Below are 21902 nucleotides of genomic sequence, written 5' to 3'. Positions count from 1 at the left end.
CACAAAATGCATGCACAGTGTTTTCCATGTATTCCAATGGCTCTAGTTCACACCATGCCTGACCAGAAACTGACTGCATGGTGTAAACTAGAGCCATTGAAATACATGGAAAACACTGTGCATGCATTTTTAGTGCAGAAAAGTGCACAGAACTGCACTTGGTGTGAACTGGCCCTAAAAGGTTGTGCATCTTGCTTTAAATAGTGCAGAAGGATTAGAACCCCTGTTGGGTTTTTAATGCTAAGATCTTATTCACACTGGCAGTGTCACCCCTGAATTTCAATACATTTACAGGACATTTCTAAACACTACAGGGTGGATTTACTAAAACTGGAGCACTTAGAATCTGGTGCAGCTGTGCATGGTAGCCAATCAGCTTCTAACCTCAGCTTGTTCAATTAAGCTTTGGCAATAAAACCTGGAAGCTGATTGGTTTCTATGCAGAAGTGAGCCTGATTTTGCGCACTCCAGCTTTAGTAAATAAACCCTTATAATTGCATGTAATGATTTTCCAATGGTGTCAATCAAACTCAGCATTTACCTGTGTTTAGGTGTTGTTAGTTTAGCTGCGTTTAGAGAAAACAGATTTCTTTGTGTCCAGGATCTGATTAAGCGCTTAGCGACCGCCCACTGTAGATTTACTGTGGCAAGGCGGCCACTCTGTGTCAGATCATGTACCTGGTACGTGATCTGACACTTCCGGGTCTGGGGCGCACAGTGGGAGCCAATCAGCGGGTCCGATTGGACACAGTGGGAGCCAATTAGTGGGTTTGGTGGACGCGATTTCCGCCGGGACGCGCCGATCGTTCAGGAGAAAGGCAGACCACCGTTCTGCTTATGTAAACAATGCAGATCGCCGTTCTGTGAGAGGGGAATGTGCTGATCTTTACATCCCCCCACTCAAAGCACCTCCCCACAGTTAGTAATCACTCCCAGGGAACACATTTAACCCTTTGATCGCCCCTGATGTTAACCACATCCCTGCCAGTGTCATTAGTACAGTAACAAAGCATATTTTTAAGCACTGATCACTGTATTAGTGTCACTGGTCCTCAAAAAGTGTTAAAAGTATAGATTAGGTGTCCGATTTGTCCTCCATAATATCGCAGTCCCGCTATAAGTCGCTGATCGCCACCATTACTAGTAAAAAGAAAAATAAATAAAAAATATCCCATAGTTTGTAGACGTTGTAACTTTTGCACAAACCAATTAATTTACACGTATTGGGATTTTTTTTTTACCAAAAATATGTAGCAGGATACATATTGGCCTAAATTGATGAAGAAATTCGATTATTTTTTACATTCTTTTTATTGGGAATGTTTTATAGCAGAAAGTAAAAAATATATATTTTTTTTTCAAAAATGGCCAGTCTTTTTTTGTATATAGTGTAAAAAATAAAGCTGGTGAGGTGATCAAATACCACCAAAGGAACTTTCTATTAGTGTGAAAAAAGGACAGAAATTTTATTTGGGTACAGCGTCACACTTTCGCACAATTGTAAGTTAAAGTAACATAGTGCCGTATAGCAAAAATTGGCCTGGTCATGAAGGGGGGTAAAACTTCTGGGGCTGAAGTGGTTAAACACTGTAAATGTAGCTAAATGCATGCAAATGCGTCCAACCCCGTTTTAAAGCAGGAACATCTAACCACAGGAAAAAGCGACCTGGGAAACATATAAGCTAAACACAGGAAGTGTGAATGTAGGCAGCATAAAACATCGGAGAAATGACTCGGGAAACCTAAAATATAGTTACAGCCAGGCAACTCACATTTTCAGAAGACCCCAGCAGTTGTAGTCTTTTTATATGTTTCTTTTCACAGCCTTTTTTCCTCTCATAGTAACAACAAAGATCCTTTGGTAATGCTGCTTTACTTCTGTTTATGTCTCCTTAGGTGAACTGTAAGCATGATGTTACCCTTCAAAATTAACAGGCTGGCTCTGGCCTACTCCATGACCACATTAGGAGCTGGAATGATGAACCATATATTTAATTTTTATTATGTGAAGCTGTTTCTTGACCGCTACAAAATATCCGAGGGAGCTTTTCATCAAGCTCAGGTACTATAAATATTTGTATTTCTGAGCAATTGTACCCATGTTAACACATTACTCTGACAAAAAATATGCATTTAGTAGCTACAATACTATTCTAAGTCTTCCCATGGACAGGCAGGGGTGGAAAAAACAAGTGGTTGAGCACAACTTTTTTAAAAGCCGTTGGGCTGCAAGTTAACATGGCCAGCAACCACATTAGTATATACTGCCACAGTCATGGCATGACAGAATTTATACCACACCTCATTCAGCAGGCAGTACTGCCAACAAGCGTGACCCATACCCGGGAATGAGGCCCTGTTGTTACTTTGTATAATGCATGCGGCAGCCGGGTGGGATTTCAATGGTTGGGGAGGCCACATAATGTCTCCAAGCCGACTGTCAAAGGCATCTTGTATGGCAATGATGGTTGCACATGTAAACCAGGTTATCCTCCATGTCCAATTAGAGGATGCTTTGCATTCATTTGAAAAATGCAAGGCATACTTTGCATGGCCCCGTGATGAGCAGCCAACCTCTTGTGATTAGAATGCAGCAGGCCAACCGCTCAGCACTGGACCCAGAGGCAAGTGGAGATCACTGGAGTAGCGATGTCTGCCTGAGCAATTGCCAGCTTCCAGAGGCATTGGCCAGGTATAGTATATGCAGGGTTTTACCATTTCCAATCCTTAGCCACCAGCCAGGCCTTAAAAGTTACTCGCCACCAGTTACCCCACACAACCTCTACCCTGTCCCGCCCCTAAGTCCACCCCTAAATATGCACTCTTAAATTATCACATGAAATTACACTGTTAAATGTTTTATACAGAATTTAGTTCCAAAAATAAATATTAACAACAACAATATTAACTTAAAGCATATCAGTACCCATCAGTGCAGCCTCATCAGTGCACCCTCATCAGTGCCCATCATTGCAGCATACCAATGCTGCCTTATCAGTCCAGCTTCATCAGTGCCCATCAGTGCAACCTCATCAGGGGCCACCAGTGCAACATATCAGTTCTGCCTTATCAGTGCAGCCCCATCAGTGCAGTTTAAGAGTGCCGCCTCATCAGTGGCAATCAGTGCAACCTCATCAGTGTCCATCAATGCAGCCCCACCAGTACAGCATATCAGTGCAGGTTAAGAGTGCCATCTCATCAGTTTCCATCATTGCCGCCTCATCAGTGGCCACCAGTGCAGAATATCAGTGCTGCCTTATCAGTGCAGCCGATCTGTGCAGCTTATCAGTTCCGCCTTATCAGTGGCCATCAGTGCAGCCTTATCAGTGTCCATAATTGCAACCTTATCAGTGCTTATCAGTGCCTATAAATGCAGTGTACCATTGCCCATCAGTGCAGCCTATCATTGCCCATCAGTGCAGCCTATCATTGCCCATCAGTGCAGCATATCATTGCCCATCAGTGCAGCATATCATTGCCCATCAGTGCAGCATATCATTGCCCATAATTGCAGCATATCATTGCCCATCAATGCAGTATATTATTGTCCATCAATGCAGCCTACCATTGCTCATCAATGTAGCCTACCATTGCCCATCAGTGCAGTATATTATTTTTCCATCAATGCAGTCTACCTATACCAAAAGTGCAGCAGGGAGGATCTGGCGGCCGTATCGCGCAGAGCGGGGATCTCCCGCTGAGACACATCTTGTATATGAATAGCCGCACTGTCAAACGAAGTACAGCCTCCTGGACCGGCCACTCTAATAGACTGTGCATATAGTTAGGGAAGTATTACGCTAACTAATAGAAGAAAGACATTTCTGTGAAAAGATCAGAAGCTGCTACATAAGAATGTGACAAATATTCAAAATAGTGAGATGTGTGAAATGTAGCACTAAAAAAATATATACAATAACAATATATCAAAAGGATGAACCATCAGATATGTAATTTAAGGTAAATCCTGCTATATAAATGCATAAATGTCCAATGATATGAATCAATCCTAGGAAAATGCAAACGGAGTCCTCAACAAACAAATGGTGGTTCTCAAAGAGAAACTGATGATAAACTGATACAAGGAAATTCCGGAGTGAGGAATCATCAATACATTATTAAAAACGCATACTCTTACCGGAACCGGTGGACCCGAATGTCAGCGACGAGTCGATAAAGCATAGATATCCAAACCGGCAAGTCGCCCAAACGATCCAAGAAGTCTAGGAACTCCAGAAGTGCATCCAAGAAAAGTGGTAGATGGCAGCAGGACTGGCCAATCAATGACCCAAGTTGGATAGCATGTTGGTTTTATTTTAAAACCAACATACAATGAATAAAATGTGATCACAGGTAAAAGCATGTGGGGAGCGAAGAACCAAGCCCCTTGGCTCCCCACATTGCTTTTACCTGTGATCACATTTTATTCATTGTATGTTGGTTTTAAAATAAACACCTATGTTTTTTGACCTACACCATTGGAAGCCCTTTTTTCTCTACATACCTCCAATCAGCCAGGATTCTGTCAGCCCAGTCTGCCCCTGCTCCTCACTTGCCCTCTGCTAAATTCCACTGGCCAAATGTGAGCAGGCGAGTGGAAATTTTGAGGCCTGGTATGTGCATATTTACATTGGGCCAAGCTGGTCTGATCTAACTATGTATAACATATCCATACCTAAAATTCACCTTTAACCAGTTCTGACTACAGGGCGGCCTGTGCAGGATCATGTGCAGGATCATGTGTATATATGTATATGTGTGTGTGTGTGTGTGTGTGTGTGTGTATATATGTATGTATATATATATATATATATATATATATATATATATATATATATATATATATATATATATATATATATACATATACCGTATTTATCGGCGTATAACACGCACCCCAAGTTTAGGAGAGAATTTTAAGGAAAAAAACTTTTAGGAGGGAAGTTTAAGGAAAAAAAACTTACATTAAAATGTCCATCAATGCAGCCTCATCAGTGTTCATCTGCAGCCTTGTTAGTGTCAGTGCAGCCTTGACCCAGTGTCCATTGCAGTCTTGCCAGTGCAGCTTTGCCCCAGTGCAGCCTTGTCAGTGCAGCTTTGCCCCAGTGGTCAGTGCAGCCTTGCCCCCAGTGTCCATGCTTGCCGCCGCCGCCGACATACACATAGCTGCATGTAGTTTTAAATATGGCGCCGCGGGGTTCGGAGGGACTCGGCGGCGCTCATTCAAATCACAGTGACTGCTCGGAGCCGAGATACACATAGTCGAGTGTATTCGGCTCTTTCCGGCGCCGCTCAGTCACGCCCAGTCCCGCCCTATGATGGACATAATACAGGTCCAATGGCGGGACTGGGCGTGACTGTGAGCGGCGCCGGAAAGAGCCCCTCCGAACTCCGCGGCGCCATATTTAAAACGACACGCTACGTGAATGTCGGCGGCGATCGCCGCCGATAGATCACAATTAGCGGGGATCGGCATATAACACGCACCCGCGATTTTCCCCTGATTTTAAGGGGAAGAAAGTGCGTGTTATACGCCGATAAATACAGTATATATATATATATATATATATATATATATATATATATATATATATATATATATATATATATATATATATATATAGGATTCTGCACTTCCGCCTACAGAGGGCGTGCGTGCGCTGCTGGTGGGCCCCTTCTGCTGTGATTAATCATCCAGTGCCCGACACCCACCGATAAAACACACAGAACAGATATCTGTAAACAAGGCAGATCTCCATTCTGACAGGGGTGAAGGGATGGATTTTGAGTCCCTGCAAAGCAGAGAATAAAATCCATCTCTTCCCCTAGTAAAAGAAACACATACAGTACACAAAAACACTGGCTAGGCACAGAGTTAACCCTTTGATTGCCCTAGATGTTAAACCCCTTCCCAGCCAGTGTCATTAGTACAGTGACAGTGTATATTTATAATAACATAAATATATACCATAGTTTGTAGGCACTATAACGTTCTCGTAAACCAATCAATATACGCTTATTGGGATTTTTTTTACCAAAAACATGTAGCAGAATACATATTGGCCTAAATCTATGAAAAAATTTGATTATTTTTTTCATTTTTTTTTTCAATTTTTTAAATATCTTTTATAGCTGAATGTAAAAAATAAAAAACACAGTAGTGATCAAATACCAACAAAAGAATACTTTATTTGTGGGAAAAAAATGACATCATTTTTATTTGGTTACAGCGTTGCATGACCACGCAATTTAGAGTTAAATTAACGCAGTGCCGTATCGCCAAAAATAGTGAAACAATAAATCTTCCGAAGGTCAAGTGATTAAGGTGCTCAGACAGAGATAGTGGATGCAAGAGCCAACTAGTTAGTGCATAAATATGCATGTGTGTATAACCTGAATGCACATTTTATGATGTGAGCGTTCTCTCGGGTGGACAAAAGAAGTCAGACCTGGATGACTGATTGGGGTAGATTTACTAAACCTGGTGCACGCAGAATCTGGTGCAGCTGTGCATAGTAACCAAGCGGCTTCTAGGTTTTGTTGTTAAAGCACCCATAAATGGAACTTCCGCTCATCCGGTTCCTCCCCCTCTCCGGAGTCACATTTGGCACCTTTCGGGGGGGAAGGGGAAGCAGATACCTGTCTAATCCAGGTATTTGCTACCACTTCCGGCGAAAGATCGCCGCAGTATCCGCGGCAATCTACACCATGTCTGGCCCCTCCTCCGCCCCCCCCCCCGCTGTCTTCTGGGAGACACACCGGTCCCAGAAGACAGCATGGACCACTCAGAACACGCAGCATGACTCGCACATGCGCAGTAGGGAACCAGGCTGTGAAGCCGCAAGGCTTCACTTCCTGATTCCCTTACTGAAGATGCCAGCGCCTCCCAGAGCCAAGGGACAGGTTGTCTTAGGGTGAGGACATTGCGGGTGCCTGGACAGGTAAGTTTCCTTATTTTAAAAGTCAGCAGTATTTGTAGTATTGTATTGTAGCATGTATTTGTATTTGTAATTATCTCACATCTCTGGGTACTTTTGGACAAACTTAACTATGCATTTTAATACATTCTAAATTATAGGGTGGACCTGACTCGTGAGGCTTTTCTTTAATGTGGGTGCGACATCATTAAACAAACATAAATGCTTGTTATGTGTAACCATTTATTAGCCAGAAGGAAAATAAATCATAAAGTGGATCTAGGAAACCCAGATGGGAAAAATGGAAGAGGCACATCTTGGTAGTCGGTATATGTGTTTATAAATCTACTAGCAAAAATGTGCCTTTTCATTGAACGGGCTGAATTCCAAAAGACGCATCGCTGCCGTGGTGGCAAGCACAGAGGCAGATGTCAGTGCAGGGGTGAGTGAAGTGGGGGCATGCAAAGGAGGAGGCTGGGGGTCAGGAGTAATGGTGAGAATGAGGGTTATTGTTCAGGAAAAGCAGGATGGGGGTGGTGAAAACAGAGGGGAGTTGAGTTGGCGTGAAGCCATGGTGGGGAAGGGCTTTCAGGTTTGGTGGTGAGAAGTGGGGTCCAGGTATAGTGGTGATGAAAGGGTGGGGTGGGGGGAGTTGCAGGATCTGTGGTGAGTGGTGATTTTGCCTAAGATTGCAGTGCCTGTCTGAACCACAGCAGAAGCTGGAAGTAGGGAGATAGTCTTAAAATGTGAACACAAATGTGACCCTTGGACCCTTTTAAGTAGGACACCACTCAGGTAGAATATTGGAACAGTCACCCACTGGCTTGGGACATAGAGAATGCGACACTGTTGCAATAGTTTCTGCGGATGCAGGTAGAATTCCAGCTACAGAGCACTCGTTGTCATAGTCGTGAAGAGATGAGGGCTGATTTAACCTTGCAGTGTCCACCCAAAAATGTTTTCTTTGAGTTTACAATGGACATGACCTTTATTAGATGATCTTTGATTTTATCTTTTAGGTTGTGTTCATGATCTGGAATGCCATAAATGATCCTTTATTTGGGTACATACAAGATAATTCAAAGTCAGACTTCTGCTCCATACGCCGCAGGTCCATCTTATTTGGAGCACCATTTTATGCTTTGGCCTTCCTAATACCTTGGTTTCCCTGGAAAGATTACTCAGAAGGTGACTGGCTTAGTGGCATCCATCTTGTTGTAGCACTGTGTGTGTTTGATGGCATGCTCACCTTTGTTCTGCTTGCCCAGTGTGCCCTGTTTGCTGAGATTTCAACAAAGCATGAAAGCCGCCTTCAACTCATAAAATACAACCAGTTGGCTTCGCTGCTGGGCTCTTCAAGCATCCTCTTTTGTGGACTTGTCTCTGATAACATGGAGAACATTCCAAGATTTCAGACCTTCACCTTGGGCTTGGCGGTACTGTCCACTGCATGCATGTCTTATACCGGTGTGTTTGGGGTGACCCAATACGAGCAGAAGTATCTGGAGGGCAACAGCCGCTCAGACACCCCACTCTCCTGGTCCTCTGTTCTGACTCTCACTAAGCAGATTCTCACTCAAAAAAACTTTCTTCTATTTGTGTCTATGAACTTTTTTCAAGTTTTCCATGCCACTTTTTGCAGTAACTTCATGATGATATTCGCTGATAACCTAATTCCCAAAGATGCTCTTCCTTCTTTCATAAGAAGCATCATGTATGGAGCTGGATCTATATTTCCTCAGGTAAGTGTCACTTTACATTTTGCAGTTGTTGAGCCATCAAAATAAATCCACAATAAATCCAAGAACTGTTCTTTCAAAAACATTACTGAACATTTACACTTGCATATATCTAAAACATCAATTCTGAATAATTCATTGGGATTACTGACCTTTGCTCTGAGTAGATGATAAAGAATTTTCTGGATTGTGCTATCAGCCATAGAAGGATTCAGAAACTTCCTTCTATTGGATCATAGGATAAAAATGTTGTGCATAACAACCCCTGATTACTATGTTACCTAAAATATCTTGAAGATGAACTGAAACACGTAAAGTCTAACTACTTTAAAGAGGAACTGTAGTCTGCTCACATAGATTGTAATAAAAACTTTTTTGCCATTCTGAAGCTTCCCTTCAACCACTTTGCATATTATTTTATATATACTGTGATTGTGTACTTGCCAAATATGCTGCAGGAATCTCTCTTCACTGAGTCTGGCTGCAACCATTTTAACTGTGGGCAGCTGAAGCTGCTGTCTGTTTACTCCCTGGATTTACACAGACACACAGAGGCGCACCTCCAGCTTTGCAGCCCTTCGGCTCTCATTGGCCCTCTTATGACTCATCCCCCCTCCCTTCCTGGCAAACTCTCAGGAGAGTGAGAGAGAGAGCTGTGAATGATGTCATAAGCCTAGGATTTTACCAGACATGAAACAAGATGTGGGCTGTACAGGGGTCCCCTAGTTACAAACATCCGACTTACAAACAACTCCTACTTACAAACGGAGGGAGACAACAGGAAGTGAGAGGAAATCTACCCCTAGGAAGGGAAATTCACTCCTGTAAGAGCTATTATGGGGAAAAGGTGTCTCCACTGATGCTTTATCACCAAGGCTTGTTTCCACAACAACCCAAAATTTTCAAAATCCAATTGTCATTGGGACAGAAAGTGAGGTGGAATCTTCTGAACAGGGGCACACACAGCAAAACAAATGTTACAGGGGTGTTAACCCTTCCCTATGCAATCCAAAAAGCTTAAAAATAGTTTTTTTGGGCTGGTGCTACACTTAAAAAATGTACCTGTTCCGACTTACAAACAGATTCAACTTAAGAACAAACCTGCAGTCCCTAACTTGTTTGTAACCCGGGGACCCCCTGTATAAGGCATTTACAGGCAGAAAAAAAATGTTTTACTATCCAAAGTTAAAACAACAAGGGCAGAAGATTTAATAGATGGAAAGTTGAAAAAATTACTGAAGGTCCTTGTTAAGTTTTTTATTGCTGGCTCCTCTGAGGAGATGGAGGTCTCTGGAACTGGAAGTTGCAGACAGTAGTTAAACCTAACAGAGGTATTAACAGTTCGGAAAAACTTTTTGATACTGTGTCCCCGGTGTCCTGTCTCTGTGATGCCCCCTGATGTTGGGACAGGAAGAGGAAATCTCCCCAGTGAGGATGCAGAAAACAATAAACGTCTAACAGAGGTTCTACCCCTTACCCACTTTGTAGGACACCAAAAAAAGTTTTTTGGAGTTGGTAAAGTCTTCCTTTTATTGGCTTTTGGCTACAGCCCCAATATGCTCTGTTGGCACGGAAATAAACTGTTTTCGGCTAAGTACAGATGGGCACCTTAATCAGGCCAGCATCTAGAGTCTGTGTTACTCATGCAGCGTTTTACCTGCCCTCTAAAAGCGTTGTTATTAAAGTATCGGAGAAAGAAGCAGTGCATGTTATTGCACAGTTTGGGTCTAAATCGTACTTTTCGTGTTTGAGCCAAAACAATACAAAGCCACACCACACTCCTAAAAATGCAAACTTATACAAAGCTTGTTGGCTTAGTACATTATTTGAGATCCAAACTCTGTGCCATGCACCCTACTAGAATGTCTTTCTATGCAGCGCTTGGAGCCCTGGTATCTAACCTGTGGCCAAGTAGGCAGATCCAGCTCTTTTGGTATTTATTTTGTGCCTTTGAGGCTTCATCAACCAGTAGCAGGAGCACTATATTGTAAAGGTGTTTTAAGGCAGTGATCTTTATAGCAGCCTCACGTAACATTTGCTCAGTCTCCATCCGTCTCCTCCAGCATGTCTTCAGCCTTCAACCATGCCTGTCTCATGTGCTTAGTCTCTGACCATCTCCAGTGATATCTTAGCAATCTCTGACAATATTCTGTAGCACTATATATACTGAATATTAAGTGCGGCCCCCTGGAAATGTGAGGTCTCCTGGATCTACTAAGTTGACCACTATGGCCTTAAAGTATCTCTTGAAAGTCCAGCTCCAGACCCACTTAAACCGGCAATATATGGATTAAAATTTGTCTGGTTCAGCAGGGACCAGCCACTTTTCTTTTTTTTTTTGTTGATTAAAGTTACGTTTTTATTGTGTACTTCAGCAAGACAAGAAATCTTACAAAAGGGGAATAATGATACAATACCCAGAGGTGCAGCCTTTAACACTGTACAATCAGAGCAAAATAAATCAGAGCATATTGCAAGTACAGAAACTATAAATGAGAACAAAGTTTATCCATCATGTATTACAAATGTGACCAGCCAAATTTTGATCCATGTATGTGCTAGATTGACTTGTGTACAACCAGCTATCGATCGACTTGTGTACAACCAGCCTGTAAGGTTTTTCCTGAAAGATCAGTGTCGCCAGCTGTAACTAGAAACACTGATCATTGTATTCTGCCAGCGGGGAAGGCTCCTCACCGGCAGAATATAGTAATTTAGCGGTAGTGATTCCCCCATTCAGTTCATTTTATTTTTATTCTTTTTGTTCAGCCTGCTGGTTGAAAAAAAAAAAAAAAAAAAATCATGTATGGCCTGCCTTAGACTCACCTCTGCCGCACTCCCTCATTGTTTTGTTGCCCCATCAGAATCAGAAGTCAAACCCTGTGTAAGCTCCAAGTTATATAATGGCGGAGTTTATACAGGATCCTAGAAGCCCTCCTCCTCACATGTCTGCTGATTGGCCAATCAGGTTTGAGCACTGAATCCTAACAGGAGGTCACATGCTCTGCCTTTATAGGAAGCCGCAGATATTTTGCCAGAGCACACAGGGACCAACAAAATGGTGGCAGAGGTGTAACAAAGGTGATCATAAGTGGCCTGGGGGGGATGGGTATTTCAAAACTCAGTAACTTTGCCTGAGTGAATAATAAAACATTTTTGTAACACAATCTGTTTTCCTATGATTTTCATTTATTATAATTATATTTCACATGTGCTCCTTTTTCTATTTTTATTTTCAGTTTCTTGTGCTGATCAGTCACTCATTACTGTTAAACATTGGTTACTACAAGGTGATCCTATGGGGATTCTATGTGGAAGTCATTTCAGCAGTTCTGATGCTTTTAATAGGACCTCAGCATTACTATATTCTAGCTACATTCCTTGTCACTAACATGTAAGTAAACATCTTTCACGTCTGGTTTCTGTCACTGTCCTGTTATAAACTGTAAGTTCATAAGGGAAATTGTTTCTGGTTTTTGTCTTATTACCTTTTTGTTTTAAGCATTGACTAAGAACTAAGAACCAGACAGTGACCACATATACCGCAGAGTTGAATGATATGCAAAGCAGTGCATACAGATGATGTCCAAATGCTATTTTTATGTACACAGGCTGTTTGGCTTGGACAGTATATAAATTGGGTGCATATTGGCCCCTGGGAGGCACAGGGGCGGTGTACAACCTGCTGCCAGGTTGTACAGGCGTAAGCCTGTGTGTGTACAGGCATAAGCCTCTCATCCGTGTGGCATTGAAACAGTTGTTGTTTATCAGATAAGCCTGTTTTTATTCATGTTTGTGAGAATAATATTATTTTTCTTTTTAATAAATGGTTATGGTGGTAATGCGCTAGGCGTTTGCACCCTCCTATTTGTGTTTTTTACAGTGTGTTGAAGATTACCCAGTCTGAGGAGGGCTACATCGAGCAAAACATTTCTTTCCAAGATATTACGGGAATCACCATAGTTTGAGCGCTGGATGGTTTGGATCTTTCTATATAGATTGTCGTGTCAACAAGAAAAGACAGCCAAACACTTCCAGCGCTCAGTGGTCTTCACCAGAGGGAAAGCCAACCAATATCACATCACATACTGTCAGAAACCATGAATCAGACGGAGACAGAAAATGCAGTAAAAATCACACATTTTAATATAGTGGTAATAATGTTACAAATAGTAAACATAGTCAAAACATAGCCAGGGTTTGGTAATCAAAGCGGGTAGTCAGTGCAAGCCAGTAAATCAGGAAGCCAGAGATCAGTGTAGTCGGAGACAGCAAACAGGATCAGGAACCAGAAGGGAGGTCAGCCAGGCAAGTCTTTAACAGGAACACAGCACAGAATCTTCAGATATGTTGACCAAGGCAAAGGTATGGGAGAAATGAACCAAGCAGTTTAAATAGCCAGAAGGGGCTGGGTGACGAGCAGGAAATGATCACCAGGTGAGGCACTGAGGAACGATGAGTGCTGGCAATTAACCAACAGCTGAGCACTGAAAAGAGAGACATACACGGTCCAATGCACGGTAGATGCAGCCCTCCTCAGATGGGGATATCCCATGTGTTACTACAAAAACAAAGAAGGGGAAGGCGTAAACCCCTAATTTATTATCCGAGTAAAAACAAAACTTATTCTTATAAAAAGCAACCAATAAAATGCATACTTGCAAAGGTGCACAAGTTACAGCATGTACATGGAAGAAGCACAGCTCTGAAGAAGGGGGTGCGCCCCCGAAACACGTTAGCTGGCTTATGTGAGGTCGCAGAACACTTGAATTTTCTACCTCATGTCATCCTTCCATGTACATGCTGTAACTTGTACACCTTTGTAAGTATGCATTTTATTGTTTGCTTTTTATAAGAATACGTTTTTTGTTTTTACTCGGATAATAAATTAGGGGTTTACGCCTTCTCCTTCTTTATTTTTATAGATTGTTATGCATCTACAGGCAAAGTTTAAATGAAAGACTCCCAAACATCAAAGAGTTTTTGGACCCGTGATTCCTTATATAAAGAGGCCTTCACCCAATTCATGTGGAAAACATATGACAATTTATTCATAAACAAAGAAATAGTGGGGGGTTCAAGGTGATGGCTTTTTCACGCTACAAAGGATATGACAATGAGGAGTTGTTTATGACCCCTTGACATTTTGAAACCTGGGAAGTTGAGTGAGCCAAAAAAGTGCCCATTCAAGGGTTAAAGATAAATAGCTCACTAGGTAAAGTATGTGGTTGCATAATGCACTACCAAGTGTCAAAAACATTTAATCTTGAGACACACCCAAAAGCATGAAACAAGCCTGCTTTTAGTTGCCTACATTTCAGACAACGAAGAGGTGCTTAGGCCTATGAGTTCAGAGCGATGTGGGGATACATAAGAATAATGGTAAAGCTGAAGTATCATTTTGCGGTACATTGTAGCTTTGATCGTTCCCCAAGATGAACGTAGGGATTTTAGAAGAACCTCAACTTGGAGCTGGGGGAAATTCTTGGACCATTTGTAAAGGCCAGCCCTTGAAGAAGCACAGATTAGAGATTTTTAAACATACTTTAAGCAGATGCTGACACCCCAAATATTGCGCTTCCTGTATTCTGGCAGAATACCAACCTGTTCCAGGCTTTGCCAACTGCCATTCCTGAAGTTTGATATCGTTGCACACACATAGTTGTTTTCATTGACTGGGGGGTGCCGTTGGTATATGCATCGGGTTTTATGACAGGAAAAGCTGACCCTCTTTTAGTCCGCCCAAAGCTGATTTTTCATATTTTAGATCAGGGGTGTCAAACTCGATTTTGTGGGCCACATCAGCATTGTGGTCGCTCTCAATGGGCCAATTGTTTCTGTAAGACTAGATGTCCAGAGCACTCCACTCCTCCTTACATCCCATGTCAAGAGCACCCCACCACCACCACCATCAGAAGTCAAGAGTTCCCCACCCTTCCTTACATCACAGTGCACCCCCCTTACAATGTGGTGCTGCTGCCGGGAACAAGCTGGGGCGGAGCTGGAAAGCAGAAAGTGCAGCGTCTGGAGGAGGACCAGAGGAGGGCTGGAGTCAGCTGCTGGAGTCTGCTGAATGCGGAGACCAGGGAGGAGTCTTTGAGGGGGTGCTGTGGCTGCACAGAGAGGCACAGGATCTGTAGGAGGATTTCTGTCCTCCTATCTGCTGCCCACTGCTGAGACAAGGGGAGGTGGAGACAAGGGGGTTGCCACAGCTACAGGATGTGAGGGCCACATGAAATGTCCTGGGGGGTCTAGTTTGGCACACGGCCTTGTGATTGACACGTGTTTTAGATGATTTTGACAGCTTTAATTACCCATTGTTTTCCTTTTCTCTGGGATCCCAGCAGAGAAATCTGAGCTGCTATTTTCTTATACCCACCACAGTCCATGCCAGGCTGAATTTTCCAATTTGTTTACATTATGAAGGAAAAAAAGTTTTGTAGAACAAAGCTAGAGATTTAAAAGTTCTCTTTGTTGTAGTTCCAAAAAGATATCAAAAGCTGTTTGGATTCGGCCCACCAGCTGAACTCCATAGAACCCTGTAATGTATTATGATAATTCTCTTCTTGCATTGCTGAGCAGTAACCCTTTCCTTGCTTAACGCTTTAAAGTTTTATCCATAATGGGCACTGTCAGGTTGCTGAACATACATTTGTACAGCCTTTCTCTGTTCAATATATTTTTATTGAGTTTTCAACAACAAAAAAAAGGCATAACCAACAGTTAGCAAATGTATATGGCAATTAGGGAGTACAAACAACTGCAACGAAACAAGCTGTAGATATTACAATAAGAATGATGCTTACACATGGTAGGATATGAAATAGCCATACTACAAAAAAATGCCCTAAGATAAATCTGAAATACTGGAAGCAAGGAAAAGGAAAAAGGTAACACACGAACATGAAGGAAATGCATCAATAAGCCGGAATTACCAAGCAGACTTATTACAGATGTGTTGTGCATACTATTGAGCACATGGGCTCCAAGCTTTTTGGGTTTTGATGAAGACAAATTCGTTTCATAGGTGTGATGGGTTTGGATTAATTATATTAAGGTCTCCGGCAAGGGGGTCTATTTGATTTCCATAACCTAGTGACTGACAGTCTTGCTGCTAGCAGAATGTGGGTGACTACCGTCTGGAAGGATATGGGGATGGTTTCTGTAGAGAGATTGAATAGTGCTAACCCTGGTGTTGGGGAGATTGGAGCTTTAACAACATCCGAGATGAGGTTAAAGACTGCATGCCAGAAACCTAGTGCCCCGTACACACGGTCGGACATTGATAGGACATTCCGACAACAAAATCCATGGATTTTTTCCGACGGATGTTGGCTCAAACTTGTCTTGCATACACATGGTCACAAAAAGTTGTTGGAAAATCCGATCGTTCTAAACGCGGTGACGTAAAACACGTACGTCGGGACTATAAATGGGGCAGTAGCCAATATCTTTCGTCTCTTAATTTATTCTGAGCATGCGTGGCACTTTGTGCGTTGGATTTGTGTACACACGATCGGAATTTCTGACAACGGATTTTGTTGTCGGAAAATTTTATAGCAAGCTCTCAAACTTTGTGTGTCGGAAATTCTGATGGAAAATGTGTGATGGAGCCCACACACGGTCGGAATTTCTGACAACAAGGTCCTATCACACATTTTCTGTCGGAAAATCCGACCCTGTGTACAGGGCATAAGAGTACTGGGAAACTCCATAAGGTCCACACCTTATGAACCTGTTAGGCCATATCCACTCCAGCAAAGTGGAGATGTGTGGTTTTTGAATTTGGAGAGTACCATCTTTGGGTATTTTTTTGGGTCTGCTCCCAAAGGGTAGTGCATCATGAAGCACTGCAGATTTGTTTTCGAAGCGCATTGCCATTGATATGTAGAGTAGTGTGACTCAAGATCCCTCTCTCTTTTTTGGAATGGGGGGGGGGGGGGATTTCACAAATTTTGGTTTCTCTTGGAAGATTATAAAAGAGTGAGATGCCTTTCATTTTGGGGAGAAGGGACTTAAAGTATAACCAAGCCTGATTCAGGATCCCTCTCATAAGGTTGGGTGGGTGGGCAAGGTAGTGAGTTATTTTATTTGTATATAAGGAAACCGCTCTGATGGAGCTATTTAAAGGTCCATTTGTAATCTGGTGATGGGTTATATTTTCCCATTATCATAAAGGTCATTGACAGACTTATAAGCGGCCATTAATTTGGGTGGAAAATTAATGTCCGGAATCAGTAGATGCAGCATAAGTATAGGTATTTTCACCGAGGTCATAAAAACTTGTCCCCATTGGTGGTTCAGGAATTTCCACCAGGAACGCGAGGCAGCTCTAATAGTCGGGGAGCAGTGAAGGGGAGTAGACCCCTTCAGTCCAGTGCTATGCAGCCAGTGTTCTAGATTGTGCCCCGGGACAGTAGTTTGTTCTATAATGTGCCAGTGGGTGTTACAGGGTGCCGAGATCCAGTCTGTCAATTGTGCTAAGATTGTAGAGTGGTAATAGTTCTTAACCTCAACTAGCCCTGAGCCCCCTACAAGTCTATGTTTAATGAGATTACTATGGGCGCTACCAGGTTTTTTCCCTTGCCAAATGAATGAGTTTAGATGCTTTTGCTAGGAGGATAGATGAGAGACAGTGAGATAAATTGGAAGAGAACGAAAGAGGAACAGTATCTGGGGGAGTTGTACAGCCTTTCTCCAGCTAACATGTATAGCTTGACCTTTATTGAGAAAGATGAAGGCTGCAATTCCTTCTGCCAGCTACAGCCTCCATAATGGGCAGCTGTATGTCCAGTAAAGAGTTGTTAGAGGGAATGGTTCTGCCCACAGCTTTCTGCAAAAGCCAAGATTTGTTATAACAGAGCATCATGGGTGCAGGGGTTCCCAAAACACTCAAAAGAACTTTACAAAGGTACCTGCAGACACACAAGGGAGTATTTTTAGACTGTTGTTTTAAAGCATTGTAAGAAAAGAATGGTAACTTGAAGACTGCTCACATGTAAGTAATTGTATAGGTTCCAAAATTTCTGTAGTCTACCTGACATGCAAAGAGTAAAATGTGGATCATATGACCCGTAATATTTGTCACATATTCACTAGAGCATGTGATGAAAAGTGAGATCTTTCTTATTGCTACTGGTGTTCCAGGGCTGTCAAATATTTGTGCAGCAAACAACTGGTATAGAGAAGAGGCAGAGTGTTATGATTAATCTATCAGTTGTATGTCTGCTGTATTTTTTTCTGCCCTGCTTGACTGGTTCTGCAGTGCATTGTAACCACTGTGCTCTAAATCAAGGGAACCCGAAGTACACTGTGGGACAGTCTTAAAGGAAATACATTAAGTTTTTTTCCCTAGACACACATGTGGGTGTGATGAGCTCAGAGCAAACCTGTACATTCTGCACAGTGGTCAGATTGTGAGCATGCATTAACATCAGCTTCCAAAAGTGCCCATATGTCCCAGTGTTTGGGATGCAGAATGCATCAGAATCCCTAAAACCTGGAGTTTTATGCAAGTAGCAGGTGGGGCCAGGTGTACAATGTTAATTCACCTTTTAATTTTTTTGGGAAAAGGTGAACCAACAATTTAAAACTTTTATGATGATGTAATAGAGGGGTCAGGACCTGACACACTATGGTTCCCACTGAATCCCAATAGTGCACCATGAGAAAGTTTGGGAGCCACCAGCACTAATTTCCCTTTAAAAGTACAGGCAGCTACTCAGATTGAATGAGAACATCTGATACACACAGTACCAAAAGTGTCCTTATAAAGCTAAATTCCAGAAATGATCTGTATTGCATACTTACATTGGTCTAGCTTGGCACAATCAAACCTGAGCACTGGAGCAGTTGAAAATTACTGTAGTAGTTGGTGCTACTACAGTGATGGCCACAATCTTCCAGGTCTTGCTCGGGTTCTGTGCAGACTGCTTCCCCTCCACACAAGGAACATAGTGGGGGAAATTTACTAAAACTTGTGCACACATCATTTTTATTTTATTGTTGAGGATTAATAACAAGCTGAAGTTAGAAGCTGATTGGTTACTGTCCACAGCTACACCAGAATCTTTCTGCACCTGTTTTAGTAAATCTGCCCCAGCGGGTCACTAGCTCAATACCACCACTATTTATAGAATGCCTTGCATTTTTTTCAATTAACATAAGGTGTTCTCTGATTAGATGAGCTGAAGATTATGACATCACTGCCCCCTTCCCCCCCTTTGTCCAATTAGAGAATGCCTTGTATTCATTAAACAAAATGCAAGGCGTTCTATGTATGGTGTTGGTTCTAAATGAGCAAACCCCTGTGGTCAATCTGCAGTGGGTTAATTGCTCACACAGAAACCCTGCAGGACCTGGAAGATTGCGGCGATCCCTGTAGTGGTGCCAACTACTACACAAATGTACAGCTTTCTCAGCAGCCCACAAGATATGCATTTTGCTGCATACTTACATTGTGCCAAGCTGGACCAATGAGAATGCAATACAGATAATTCCTGGAGTGCAGCTTTAAATTGTTGATGTATCTCATTTAAAGAAAGTCAACATTTCTGATTCTGTGCACTCACACAAGCCATGGTGGCATGGTTTTGGTCAATAATTTATTACTTGTTGATCCAGCTGGAATGTATTAATGTTTTTTACCCTTGTCCAAAATAAACTGGCTGACCACAAGGTAAACGGGGGAAGAATCTGAAACGTGGCTGGAGTTTGGACTGTAGAAACGCACAAGCCCTGTATTCAAAATTTAAAGTTTACTACTGTTGACTACATAAACCATAGTTGCCATTTTTTTAAGTGAAATCATTCTCAACAGTGTGGCTGCTTGACAGTCCATGAACTGCTGTTCATTTATGTTCCGTAATAATTCAAAGTGAACATGTTCCTTCGCTGACTCCCTGCATCAGGGGTGTCAAACTCAATTTCATTGTGGGCCGCATCAGCATTATGGTTGTCCTCAAAAGGCCGATTGTATGTGAAACTATATAAATTTATGCAGGGCTTTTTTTTTTTTTGTCAGAGAATAGGTGCAAGAACTTACTCACGTTTCCCACCAAACCGCATCAAACTATGGGTGTGGCCAAATTGCACTAACAGTGGGAGGATCTTAAATGGAGCAATAAATACCAGGACTGCGTTCTGTGCAAAGTTCAGGAATGCGCTACGCACAGAGTGCAGATTCCAGGGGTACGCTACATACAGAGTGCAGGGTTCAGAGGTGTGCTACGTGTAGAGTTCAGCATGTGCTGTGTACAGAGTGCAGTGTTGAGGCGTATGCTACATACAGAGTGCAGGGTTCAGAGGTGTGCTACGTGTAGAGTTCAGCGTGTGCTGTGTACAGAGTGCAGTGTTAACGGTGCGCTACATACAGAGTGCAGGTTTCAGAGGTGTGCTACGTGTAGACTTCAGCGTGTGCTGTGTACAGAGTGCAGTGTTGAGGCGTGCGCTACATACAGCGTGCAGGGTTCAGATAAGGCGTTCTATGTATGGTGGTGGTTCTAAATGAGCAAACCCCTGTGGTCAATCTGCAGTGGGTTAATTGCTCACACAGAAACCCTGCAGGACCTGGAAGATTGCGGCGATCCCTGTAGTGGTGCCAACTACTACACAAATGTACAGCTTTCTCAGCAGCCCACAAGATATGCATTTTGCTGCATACTTACATTGTGCCAAGCTGGACCAATGAGAATGCAATACAGATAATTCCTGGAGTGCAGCTTTAAATTGTTGATGTATCTCATTTAAAGAAAGTCAACATTTCTGATTCTGTGCACTCACACAAGCCATGGTGGCATGGTTTTGGTCAATAATTTATTACTTGTTGATCCAGCTGGAATGTATTAATGTTTTTTACCCTTGTCCAAAATAAACTGGCTGACCACAAGGTAAACGGGGGAAGAATCTGAAACGTGGCTGGAGTTTGGACTGTAGAAACGCACAAGCCCTGTATTCAAAATTTAAAGTTTACTACTGTTGACTACATAAACCATAGTTGCCATTTTTTTAAGTGAAATCATTCTCAACAGTGTGGCTGCTTGACAGTCCATGAACTGCTGTTCATTTATGTTCCGTAATAATTCAAAGTGAACATGTTCCTTCGCTGACTCCCTGCATCAGGGGTGTCAAACTCAATTTCATTGTGGGCCGCATCAGCATTATGGTTGTCCTCAAAAGGCCGATTGTATGTGAAACTATATAAATTTATGCAGGGCTTTTTTTTTTTGTCAGAGAATAGGTGCAAGAACTTACTCACGTTTCCCACCAAACCGCATCAAACTATGGGTGTGGCCAAATTGCACTAACAGTGGGAGGATCTTAAATGGAGCAATAAATACCAGGACTGCGTTCTGTGCAAAGTTCAGGAATGCGCTACGCACAGAGTGCAGATTCCAGGGGTACGCTACATACAGAGTGCAGGGTTCAGAGGTGTGCTACGTGTAGAGTTCAGCATGTGCTGTGTACAGAGTGCAGTGTTGAGGCGTATGCTACATACAGAGTGCAGGGTTCAGAGGTGTGCTACGTGTAGAGTTCAGCGTGTGCTGTGTACAGAGTGCAGTGTTAACGGTGCGCTACATACAGAGTGCAGGGTTCAGAGGTGTGCTACGTGTAGACTTCAGCGTGTGCTGTGTACAGAGTGCAGTGTTGAGGCGTGCGCTACATACAGCGTGCAGGGTTCAGAGGTGTGCTACGTGTAGAGTTCAGCGTGTGCTTTGTATAGAGTGCAGTGTTGAGGCGTGCGCTACATACAGAGTGCAGGGTTTAGGGTTTGCTATGCACAGTATGCAGGAATTAGGTCTCTTTCACAGGCTATTCACATTTCACTTCCACCCCTCCCCCTGTGTGCGAGGGCCACATGAAATAGCCTGGAGGGCCAGATTTGGCACGCAGCCTTCTGTTTGACTCATGTGTTCTACAACAAACCTAAAAAACAGTGCCTGCAGTATGTACACTTCCAGGTTATAACAATGGTAGAGCTAAGTAATTTCCTCAGTGCATCTGACAATTTGCTGCAGGAAATCTATTTATCATCAAGGCCTTGCACCTTTCAGAGGTAGAAGTACTGGTAGCACCATCTGCAGCTCCTTTTTATGTGTGTTTTCAATGAAAGAAATCACACACAAAATGAATCAGAGGTTAAAGTGTAACTAAAGGCAAAACGTTTCTTTTAGTTTTAGATAGAGTGGAGTGGGATTAGAACACCTGACAGTTTTTATTGCTGGCTGTGCCCCTTTTAGGGAGATTC

The 21902-nt window shown here is 42.7% G+C and overlaps 1 protein-coding gene across 2 annotated transcripts in view; it reads left to right on the top strand.

The window, feature by feature from the left end:
* The window catches only part of LOC141101740 (transmembrane protein 180-like), a 97557-nt gene that overhangs the window by 18865 nt on the left and 56790 nt on the right, over positions 1-21902 (top strand). For both annotated transcript variants that reach the window (XM_073591035.1, XM_073591034.1), the window contains exons 2-4: positions 1897-2062; positions 7937-8659; positions 11896-12050. In XM_073591035.1, the coding sequence (XP_073447136.1) occupies positions 1910-2062; positions 7937-8659; positions 11896-12050 (1031 nt within the window). In that variant the 5' untranslated portion in view covers positions 1897-1909. The remainder of the gene's footprint in view (positions 1-1896; positions 2063-7936; positions 8660-11895; positions 12051-21902) is intronic.

The sequence above is a fragment of the Aquarana catesbeiana genome, linkage group LG06 (genome assembly GCF_042186555.1).
Source record: "Aquarana catesbeiana isolate 2022-GZ linkage group LG06, ASM4218655v1, whole genome shotgun sequence".
Lineage (NCBI taxonomy): Eukaryota > Metazoa > Chordata > Amphibia > Anura > Ranidae > Aquarana > Aquarana catesbeiana.
The sequence above is the reverse complement of the archived record's forward strand: the minus strand, read 5'-3'. Positions and strand labels throughout refer to the sequence as shown.